Source organism: Ptychodera flava (assembly GCF_041260155.1).
Source record: "Ptychodera flava strain L36383 chromosome 23 unlocalized genomic scaffold, AS_Pfla_20210202 Scaffold_23__1_contigs__length_28996876_pilon, whole genome shotgun sequence".
NCBI lineage: Eukaryota > Metazoa > Hemichordata > Enteropneusta > Ptychoderidae > Ptychodera > Ptychodera flava.
In genome coordinates, this window is record NW_027248277.1 from 25,237,182 (window position 1) to 25,249,289 (window position 12,108).

Here is a 12,108-nt window from a genome sequence, read left to right on the forward strand (position 1 = left end):
CAGAGAGACAGACAGACAGACAGACAGACAGACAGACAGACAGACAGACGGTCACAGACAGACAGGGGCACAGATAGCAATGGCAGAAAGGGGAATGAAGGAGGTTTTACTCACTTTCAAACAGACTAATTAAACATACTTCGTCTTGTCATGTTTGCAATATCATGACAATATTAAATACACGTCTGTTATCAGTAGCTGTGTAAATAGTACGTCTCAATATAATTTTACCTTCGTTCTAAACATACACTCTTATCACAGGAAGCATACTGATGATTCTCAGTTGTACAGATTCTCATTTCATATAACGTTTCTATTTGGCACTATATCGAGCTATCCTGTGCATTTTTGGCATTGTCATCAAATGCTGGAGTCTTGTCAGAACCTGTTGAGTGTAATTTCTGAGAATTTTAAAACTGTTTATACAGGTGCAAGTCAAGAATTACGATCTTTGGAATTTATAAATGTTCGTGTCAATAGGTAATGCGAGTTGAATGCAACTGCACAGATCAAAAGCCGCCTACATCGTCTGATCCCTTTAAGAGCAATAATAATTGAAACCGCACTCCCCCAGCATGTTGACCGTGTAAATCTTAATAAAGCAAATTTGTGTTTTCATTGTTACCGCCATCTGTGCAAACTTCCGTTTATGTCGTCCAAAACGATAATTTAATTTTATTTATATGTTTTCACTGACAAACTGTGTAAAAAGATCAAGAACTATATGACCAAACAAATTGCCACAGATAATAGGAATTTGACATTGTAATTCCAAACACCAAAAAATCGGACGATATTCAACAGCTTCGTAATAGTTTAATGGCGTAGGTGTTTCTTTGGCTTCATGTCAGTCAACATTTAATTTAAAATATTTTCTTGACTGTAAGACTAGTATCGTTACGATAATAGGAACCACAGATTTTGTGTTTTTATATGGTCCCCTGCGCCTTAAGTAAAGCAAGTTTAGGGGATGCTGAAATGCTGTTTATTCGTTTACGAATTACACACCCATGGACTGAGAAAAAGAACTTGCTAAATGTATAGATTTACATGGTGTTGCACTAAAACAAAACACTTTTTTCAAAGCAATGTTAAATATGGCATTAAAACCTCGTAATACTATATATTTTCAAGAGAAGAGAATCTGAAACATACATTTCGGTATTAATGGCACAACATAATGGAAGTGAACACTTGGTAACACTTCGTGAAATTTCGAATCTTATTAAAATAAAGAGAGAAAACGAAAATTTTGTTTCATGGTTTTCATTTTTTTATTCCAGTTCTCTAATAGTAGGGCTAAAAAAAGATATTCAAAATAATTACTTAAACTCTTAAAAGCAAAGTCGAAATAGCTCTTACTCTTTTTTCTTAATAGTTTTAAAAGATCATAATATGAAAAGTTCAAGAAATTTGATCAAGCGAAACTGAATCTTAATATATTTAGAATGTTCAAAAGGACAGAAAAAAGACAGCCAATCGTGTGATATACCTAATTGCGCACAAATTTACCCTTCATTCTCACCTTACTTACGACTCCTTGCCATGGTATTGAGTAAGCCGAGCATACATTTAACAATGTTAACAACTAATGGCAAGTATTGACGAATCCTTGCGTCAAAAAATCATGACTTTCTGAAGTGCGAACATTTTTGTTATCTTGAATATTCAACAATTAAAACAGACAAGAAATCAAGTGACAAACTACAGAATAGGAAAAGATATGGTAAAATTAATAAAGGCAAAAATCTGCACTTACTGATGTTAAATCTGGAAAACATTTCGATAGAAGTGGACTAATCCGATGCAAATATCGACATATAACGTATCTAGATTATTAAATATATCTATACTAAAAAAAAATAATGTCATAACACCATGGTCATACGATCGTGGCAGACTGCTTTTGCTACCTCTCATGGGTTTTAAAGCCAGGTTATGCTGTCTTTTCCCGTATAAACTATCTGTACGCCTGCCAATTGTGAATTTCTCGTAATATTTTTGTACAGAAGGAGATGGGTCTTTATATAAGAGATTCTAAACATTATTAGAATTTGAATGAAATTGATAGTCGAGCAATATTCTTGATTGCAAATTGATTTAAAATCTTTGACAACAAGGGCACTTTCTTCTTCAAATATTGACAGTTAAAGTCTAGTAAACAGCTATAAACATAAGACTACAACAATAAAAAATAATGCGAATGAAATGTTTTCGTTCTTGCTGCCTGTATGTAGAAAGAAAACAAAGTCTGAAGTAGCTTATCGTTCCTATGATTGGTTTGGATGGACTAGACTGTAAGTGCCGTTGGCCACGTTGTTTATCTGTTCGCATCTTTTGGAACGTATGTCTTGATTGCAGACATTCCAAGTTATGGCCAGCGTTGATCTATATTATGTCCAGGTTCGAATTAGTTAGCATCTGCATACTATGAAATGTCCAAAAATGAATCTCTTTCACCATAACTTGCACTGTCTGTTTACTGATAATTTTCCTGACAACCTGCTGACATGTGATCGATAATTGCAAAGAAGTTCATACTGCTGATGACCATCGTTTATAAGCACCACTTTGTCGATTACCTGAAAAAGATCATAACACTTACTGTCATATGTAATATAATGAGGCGCAATTCATATTTTTCAGTTTTTCTTTTGTTCTCCTGACATTTTTCTCTGCTATTATTTTTGACACAAATAAAAGCTAAAACTTTAATTTGTAGCTTTTGATGTGTAAAGAAAGTGCAAACAGAATTTAATGATAAAACAATTGAAAACCATTTGGAAAATTACAATTATTTCCAGGAGATTAACATTAAGCTCATCATTAGTACCGATCATGATACAGTGTGGAAAATCGATTTTAGGAGTCTTAAGAAGTTGAGACTTTCAGAAAGAAAAGAAGTTTCCAAATTCACAGTATAGAGGTCTGGTCACAATTAGTCTTTTTAGTATCGTACGTCAAAAACTAAATTGAAAAGAGAAATTTCAGTTGAAAGTTGCAACTTACTGTTCGTAGTAAATGTATGTCATATAATATATTTTAAGATGCAGCTTTTATTCAAATGTGTTGATAACCTGTCTGATTAGGTGCACACCCAGCAACTGACAAGCTGAGGCCAGCTAACCAGGGTAGTTCGCATGAAATCGGTGGCCCCTGACGCACAACATGATAGCTGCTATCGACCGATGTGAAATATTTTATAATGAACGAAAATGTCATATCTTAATTTTACCCGACATTGTTGCCTCTACTTGTTGTACTTTATGGTTTGCAAATCTTAACAAAGAGGAAATGCAGCTTGGGCCATGGCGTGTCATTACGCGCTTACAAGCATTTTGGGATTGCAATGGCGATGACGTTATCATCGCTACTCTAAACGTGGAGACGCATTTGTGCGTGTCGGCCGATTTTGTCACCTTTATCGACCCGCTGGAGAGCAATTAAGTAAACTGATAGAGATAAGCAAGACTATAAACTTGAATGTATTTTATTATACTAGCTGCTCTGTTGAGATACACTAACGTATAACATATGAACAACTAATTGATTAACAAACATATGTTGAGCCTTTCTGTGCCAAATTTCTACTGTCCTACTACTTATACGTGGCCTGAGGTATTTTACCTGGCATTTCCATGTCGTCACTTCTTTCGTCTGCAACATGAGCATTTTCGTTATTCACAATTCTGAAAAAGTCAAGAATGGTTACCCTTTTGCATGTAATCCAGATATTCCAGCGAAAAGTCCCATTACTACCAAAGGCCCCCCCCAAAAAAAAACAACAACAACAAACAAACAAACAAACAAACAAACAACAAACTAAAACAAAACAGAGATGCAACACATGATTATTGAAGTCAATTAAAGAGGCACTCCCACTTGGTATGATTTTTAAAACATATTTTTCAATGCCAACGGCCGATATTTGACGTGGCGATTGCGCGGATCGCGAGATATTGATAAAACATGTCACTTCCCGAGCGTATTTTTCACCTCTCGAAGTTTTACGATCATTCTGATTTTGACCCGAAATCCCCCGAAGGTTTGTTGTTGTGCTGATTGACGATATTCTAGGGAGTCTATAATAAGTTCGAACGACGCAATGAATTTTCTTCCCACTGCAAAGACTTTATATACAGTATTATGCCTTTACCTCAGGGAAGTTTATAAAAACTTCTCCTTAGTTTTGTCGTTTTCATTATTCTTAATCAGTTTTATTATATTTTTAACCAAAACCACATGAACATCAGTTTTTACGTGTTAAATATAAGCCGCCTCCGATGACTACATTTTGTCGTCTGCCACACAGTACGTGTGGTTCGCCGCGCGCGTGGTATGAGTGTATGCATACCACGCGGCGGCCGTTATGTATCAACCGCACATAACTGTGCTAGTCACCTACGCGAATTCTGGTGATCAGCAAAAATTGTTTTTTTGTTTTTTGGCCAGTCAGTAAGACTCAGCTTTCTCCAACGGGGCATGACCGATCACCGACGCAAGTGGTACTGTGGCGTACAGCAGTGTTACCGTAGACTCGTACTCCATAGCTTAGTTGACAACGGCCCCAGTGCTGAACGTTCGATGTTCGGAAGCTGAATTTAGGTCGGCCACCGGAATTCAAAGTTTTACTTTTTTGAAGACATGTTTTATCGATATCTCGCGATCCGCGAGCAGTCGCCTCGTCAAATATCGACCGTTGGCATTAAAACAATGTGCTTTAAAAATGTTACCAAGTGGGAGTGCCACTTAAGATGTTGTTATTATTGTTGCTGTTGTTTTGTTGTTGAGACGGAATAGTAGACGCGGTTACCTATTTACGTGGAATTTTTACCAGGAGTCTTACCCTAATCCGATCTAACCAAAGTGAATGGCACCTAAATTAACCAAAAATATAGTTAGGATATCGCTAAAGTGAGTAATTGTAATGCAAAGGTACATAAGGAGCTTCACTAACTTACTACACTGGTATGAAGTAAAAATAGCAAAAATCAATAAAGAGGCCAAAGAAAAACTCACTCGCTATTGTTGGTCCTCTTTTTCATTCGACGAATCACAAAGTAAACAACGCCAAAGACGATTATCAATAGAACAAGTAATACGCAAATGGCAATAATCAAGGACGAATTATTTCCCGAGTCATGGGGATCTCCTTCTGTTTGCTTCACCAAGTCTTGTCCAGGTTCTCGAGGCCCTGTGCTGTTGTTCTTACCATTTGTCTCCTGGTCTGGACGATAGGTCTGTCCTTGAGTCAATGATTCGGGCAGTGATGCTGTGATGCCCGTGGCTAACAACGATTTAAAAATTACATAAATTATTCCTTGAAATTTACCCCTCCCAAACCTGTTCGGAAGTTAATCAAGACATCATGTCATCAGTAATATAGGCCTCCTACATGTATATGACTGATGGCATGAATGTTGATTTACTCGCGAACAGGTCTAAACAGGGTTAAAGTTCAAAGAGTTCACGACGCATGACAGCAAGGTAGGTTTTGCCAATCAATATTATTCTTAGATCTTATATATATGCTTAGATCAAACAAATCTTTTCGTTGTACATGTCCAGGTGTGTGTCGTAATATTACTAGGAAATAACAGTCTGCCTTCATATCGATTTCCGCTTTTTTTGAAATGATTTTTTACTTTCATTAGCTGAAGTCATGAGTGAGATATATTGGGTTTACTTTAACTGAGGTACAATTCGGCGGGTACTTTCTGTTTTGCCTCTGCAGGCAATATTTGAAAATCGCATGTACAACTTGAAGCAGGTTCAAACTGTAGCATATATGAAGCGGCATATTTAGACTACCAGAAACTTACACAAAGCGCTACGCAAAACTCTTTTATCCAATAAGCTGTCAGTCTTTTAAGGCAAATTTTAATCGTTGACATGAATCATTCATTAACATTCTGTTGTTTTTTTCACGTTTGTTTCGTTGTGTTTTAGAGGTTTTTAACTTGTCAATCTGCTGTTGATATGGTTTGTCAGTTAGGCATTTAATTGCCTTCTTAGTTCTCTTATTTTATGTACAGGGGTCATGTTTCACATATTGTTAAGGTTGACACGGGCATTTACGTTCAGGCATATGTTCAATTATCAAGAATGAAAATTCTCAAATAGATGTACAAAGCCACATTGAGAAATACCTAATTTTTAATAAAGGTGGGAATCTCAGTTGATGACATGTGGCTTATTTTAAACGAAACAATATAAAACAAGGTTCTGATTGGCCTAATACCTTAGAGTTTGCAGTCAAATGGTCAGAAACATGTTATAAGGGAGTCTTAATTAAACGTGATCTCCAACGAGTTTTGTTGTCCCTGAAATAATACCTGCACATATATATTGGCATTGTGATGTCAAGTTTTAACCCAAACACTGACCAGGCATAATCTACCATACCGGCAATATTTATCTGGTTCATAGGGTGTATCACATATTCAAAATACATAACGTATTTCAAATAACTGGAATTAATCATCAACAGAAACTTAACTCATATGTTTCGATACTAAATCACAATAGCGATCTGTCTCTTAGGTGATAAGAGGTTCTACTATAAACATGTCTATCCCCATTATTTTTACTGATTTAAACCAAATGAATATGGCGAAAATCATTAACTTTGGTAATGAATGGTTTTGGTCAGGGGTGTTAAATTCTGATATCTGCAAAGTAAACACAATTTCAAGTCTATGGCCGTTCACTTACTTTGCATTGGAGTTGTTGAATCTTCATTTGTGCAGCCCACTTCATGGTTACATTTATCACTGCACTGGCACTTTTTCTGACAATTGTAACCATAGTAACCAGCGGGACATTGTGCATCACAGTTTTCACCATGGTAACCAACAGGACATGATATACATTTTCCAGTGACGTGATGGCACTTTTCAGACCCACAGGCATCAGAACACAAACGTTCGCAAGCATGTCCAAACTTTCCAAGCTCACACGGCAGATTGCAATTTTCCCCTCTATATCCGAGGATGCACTTGTTACAGGTACAGCTTTCCTGATTACATAAATGAAGGTCATCGCAATCAGTATGGTCTCTACAAATCTCAGTATTGAAACGGGGGTCACATGTTACCGGAATTGATACGTTGCATTTGTTTCCTGTCCAGCCAGGCGTACAGTGACAATCGCCAGGTAGAGTGATATTGCAAGAGTCACCATTGAAGCAGTGCTGGCACTTTTCAGTGCAAAAGTATGTCCCATTTGTTTGACGTTCACTTTCGTCACAGTCTGTGCAGCCTTCTCCAATCCACCCTTTGAGACACTGGCATTTTCCTGAGCTTCTATCACATGTTGCTGTGTTGTAGCACTGACAGTCCCCGTCACAACTAGACTCTCCCCACTTTCCTGGAGGACAGCTACATTTTCCATTCCTCTTATCACATTCTTCAAAGGGATCACATGGTTGACTGCAGGGTTCACCGCAATAATATCCCCATTTGTTACCATCACATTGACATCCATTAACTGGATTACAATGTTCATATCTTTTACACTTACAAGTTCTTCCACAACCATAACCGTACTTGTCTTTGGGACATTCTGAATAAACAAATTAATAAAATACATGATGAAACCTGTATATAGTGGTCACACAAGGGAACACGCAAAAATGACATCTATATATCGAGGAGGCTTTCTGTAGAGGGAGGGCTTAGCATAACTTTCACTCACTGTCAATAATTTGACAAGAGGCGAACTAAGTAATATAAATTTTACTATAACCCAAACGGGATTCGAACCCCCGCACACTCACGGCAACATTGCCTAGCTGCTAGGCTCACACAAAACCAGTCGGCCACTGCTTCCAACCAAAAAGAGTTGGTCACAGTAACCGACTTAGATGTTTCAATTCTATGTGCGACCGAGCAACACGGTATTCGTTGAGCAGACAACACACAGACACAGTACACACACACAGTACACACATATATAGTAATCGGAAAAGCACGAAGCTTTTTACTGAGCTATCAGACAGACTCGGGGACAAGTAAATATCCACCAGCAGAACTGTCCACTCAGGTTAAAGAAATATAAATTTTACTACAACCCAAACGGGATTCGAACCCCCACACACTCACGGCAACATCGCCTAGCTGCTAGGCCTCACACAAAACCAGTCGGCCACTGCTTCCAACCCAAAAGAGTTGGTCACAGTAACCGACTTAGATGTTTCAATTCTGTGCGCGACCGAGCAACACGGTATGCGTGGAGCAGACGACACACAGACACAGTACACACACACAGTACACACATATATAGTAATCGGAAAAGCACGAAGCTTTTAACTGAGCTATCAGACAGACTCGGGGACAAGTAAATATCCACCAGCAGAACTGTCCACCCAGGTTAAAGAAATATAAATTTTACTATAACCCAAACGGGATTCGAACCCCCGCACACTTACGGCAACATCGCCTAGCTGCTAGGCCTCACACAAAACCAGTCGGCCACTGCTTCCAACCCAAAAGAGTTGGTCACAGTAACCGACTTAGATGTTTCAATTCTGTGCGCGGCCGAGCAACACGGTATGCGTGGAGCAGACAACACACAGACACAGTACACACACACAGTACACACATATATAGTAATCGGAAAAGCACGAAGCTTTTTACTGAGCTATCAGACAGACTCGGGGACAAGTAAATATCCACCAGCAGAACTGTCCACCCAGGTTAAAGAAATATAAATTTTACTATAACCCAAACGGCATTCGAACCCCCGCACACTCACGGCAACATCGCCTAGCTGCTAGGCCTCACACAAAACCAGTCGGCCACTGCTTCAAACCCCAAAAAGAGTTGGTCACAGTAACCGACTTAGATGTTTCAATTCTGTGCGCGACCGAGCAACACGGTATGCGTGGAGCAGACGACACACAGACACAGTACACACACACAGTACACACATATATAGTAATCGGAAAAGCACGAAGCTTTTTACTGAGCTATCAGACAGACTCGGGGACAAGTAAGGATAACAGCAATACTATAGTTCGACATACAAATCGCTTGAAAATCCTCCCGTAGACCCTGTCATTATAAGTAAACAGAGATAATACATTTGATTTTGGAGGTGGTTTTTTTTTCATTTGTAGTGTATAATGTGTGCTTATTTGCATAATGGTCATATGAAAATTTTGCATTAGTTCTTTTTTGGGTAGTTTTTGGTATCCCAAGGCTATTATCACTTTCCCATTATAAAACAGATTTGCATATTTAAGACGTTTACATCGTAGAATATTGCATCCGTGACGCAAATACATGCACACTCAAAATTTAAGTCTGATAAGTTCCATTGTCTCTGAGGAAATGCAGAATATTAATATCCATACAGGCAAGACAAACAGCCTGACACACACATAGACATCAATACACATATACATACACACATACATACATACATACATACATACATACATACATACATACATACATACATACATACATACATACATACATACATACATACAAACAGGCAGACAGACAGACAGACAGACAGACAGACAGACATAGAAATATTACAAACAAACATTCAGGAAGATAGACGTACAGAATGATTTATGGTGTAAAATGTCATAAAAATGCAAAGAACAAATTAAACGATAAAGTTGGAAAATAAACATCTACCGTAAAAGTCATCAAAATAAGTCACATACCTATGCATTGGCTGCCATCGTAATAATATCCAGAACAACATCGATATATATCAGCGTCCCTGTGGAGAAAATAAGTGCTGAATTTCGTATGTTTTGTACAAATAGTATAAGTGCTAATAATGTGCAGCGATAGAGTTCGAACACCTAATTAAGCAAGTACAAATAGACTGTATTGGTTTCCGGTGACCGATGGGCGTTGTAAGGGATATTTTAAGAACTCTAAAACCAAGAAGCATTGCCAAAATACCCTAAAAAACGGTTGCTAACAAGTTGACTCCGACTTCTCCTCCAAGGTCACTTTGGAGCTAAATGCGGAAATCCGAATCAGAATTTAAGGTTCCAGGGCAAATATTGAGCCCTTTAAACAAGGAATGCTTTGTGAAAGAATGAGATCGTAACACTATTAAATTGTATATTTTGAGGGCCTAGATATATGCAAAGGAAGTGAGGTGATTTTGTTATCGTTCTTTGCATAAGCATTGCTTAACAGTACATTTGTCTAACCTATTAAAAATGGATGTGTTTCTTCCCTGTAAAACTGCTTCATAACCACAAGTGACTTCAAGAATGTTAGCGTGACCAAGACAGCTTTTTTTTCTTAAAACAATTAACACTTTTCGCTTTATATAGCTTACCATGGACATGCGTGTGGGTCGTCTTTATCAACAGGTCCAACTCTCGTCAACGCATCAGCAATGTCAGTCTGAAAACCCAACGACTGACAGACGAATAAAGCAGACAACAGTGTTATTGTAATGCTTATCATGTTGTTCCCTTACTTCACAAGCAACGTGTATATATCACCTTGCGTTACCTTTTGAGTCTGGTGAAGACAAACAGAGACGGTAGGAAGAGAGAAAGAAGACTCCGCGGCGTTAGCTGTTGCCCACAAAGTTTTGTTTGGGCGTCCGATAAGGGTCAGGGAGGTCAACGCTATACAGTGATTTTTTCAGCAAACTTAGTGTTGCCCGGTGTCTCTTGATGTCTCTGTGACCTCCTGCTTTATAACAGCAGACTGAACTGATGTATACCTGCCCTTTATGAGGAAATGTCATGTGAATATACCATTGGAGCTTCATGAAGTTTCCATTATTAAGAATCATTAAATGTTAATACCGAAACAATGCCCGTTTATATAATACGTATACACTGATAACAATTTACTCGCAACTTGCAGCAAGCGCTGGGACATAGATATTAGCTTTACCAGGAGAGGGCGCGCCTACCAAGAAACTCCGTCGATAGCAAAGTGACGTCAGCAATGGTTAGACTAACGCTATCAGAGCATGCAAATGACTCCATTGCAATGGGTGAAAAATGAGCCACCCACCTAACTGTTGACATTGCAGTTTCAATGGAAGGAAGTAAAATGGAAAGAATGTAGCCAGTCAAAACACAGCATAAAAGCAGTGTAACACTGATCAGAGTACACAGACAAAGGGATCTGATAAAGTCCTAAGGTTGCCTCCGCAAAGAAAGATATCATGACCACACACAGGTGGCAATTAATGCCTCATAAGTAGAAAACGTTGCTTATCGTTGCTTTCCCGTATAGTAGGCGTTTGTCCTAAAAGTGTCTTTCGTTACTTTATGAATGTCCGTTTTATGTGAAAGTTTTCGAAAAAAACGGTATTAAGTTTAGCAAAAGACTCCAAAAAATAGCAAATGACTACCAAAACTAGCGAAAGACTTCACAAATTAGCGAAGAGTACCGGAATTAGCACAATGCAGTGAAATAAATTATATAACAAACCTAAGTAATCTTTGTTCCATGCGCCTTATTGAAACTGGTTCAACCGTTCGCGGAATGAATAGAAGGCCATGCAATGGTGGCTGCATTACCCAGTGCAGTGTCAGGACCGGTCAGTCTTAAAATTTGCCACCGGGCTGTTTGTTTACTTTCCTGTTTTGGTCATTTTATTTTGTTTCAAATCTATCAATGTCTCGATTTGTAAAAAATTAAATGTAGGCACGATAACCTTCAAGTCACATTTCTATCACTGCAGAATCATCAATGGCATAGGGTTTTGAATGCAACTTGATATCACAAGGTCATGATGCGTTTACTTGTGTCTTATCTTAACAAATAGATGAGACATCGCTCCCATATTAGTTGCAGTCTCCCAGTTTTACGACAGGCTCGAGCTTTGCTGCTTGTAAAAATGTTATCCCTGTATTTCCGATATACGTTATAAAGAAACCATACATATTTTGGCTACTGTGTAACGCACACTATATGATGAGGCAAGAGAGTTAGATTTAGAACTACCTCTGCAGCATCTGCTTCCTGTAAGAGAACACTGGTTTATTTGTTTTTTGCTCAGAAGGAGGCTTCATTTAGTTAGTTCAGGCGTTTATTTTGATCTTAATTGCCGAATAGTGATCCGAAGAATAAGATATTCCTACTCCTGGAATTTCCTGCAAATAAT

General features: G+C 38.2%; 1 protein-coding gene across 1 annotated transcript; it reads right to left on the bottom strand.

The window, feature by feature from the left end:
• Window positions 1-1,258: 1,258 nt before the first annotated feature.
• Window positions 1,259-10,694, bottom strand: LOC139124144 (scavenger receptor class F member 1-like). Its single transcript, XM_070690284.1, has 6 exons — window positions 10,315-10,694; window positions 9,680-9,738; window positions 6,715-7,563; window positions 5,020-5,287; window positions 3,628-3,689; window positions 1,259-2,582 (listed from the first exon to the last, which is right to left on the bottom strand). The coding sequence occupies exons 1-6, from the start codon at window positions 10,443-10,445 to the stop codon at window positions 2,536-2,538; spliced, it is 1,416 nt and encodes a 471-aa protein (XP_070546385.1). The 5' UTR covers window positions 10,446-10,694; the 3' UTR covers window positions 1,259-2,535.
• Between the last annotated feature and the right edge of the window lie 1,414 nt (window positions 10,695-12,108).

Coding starts and splice junctions, on each gene's coding strand:
- LOC139124144 (XM_070690284.1), bottom strand. CDS start 10,445: ATGATAAGCATTACAATAACACTGTTGTCTGCTTTATTCGTCTGTCAG. Junction 9,739..10,314: donor GACCCACACGCATGTCCATG/GTAAGCTATATA, acceptor TTTTCTCCACAG/GGACGCTGATATATATCGAT. Junction 2,583..3,627: donor TGACGACATGGAAATGCCAG/GTAAAATACCTC, acceptor GATCTTTTTCAG/GTAATCGACAAAGTGGTGCT.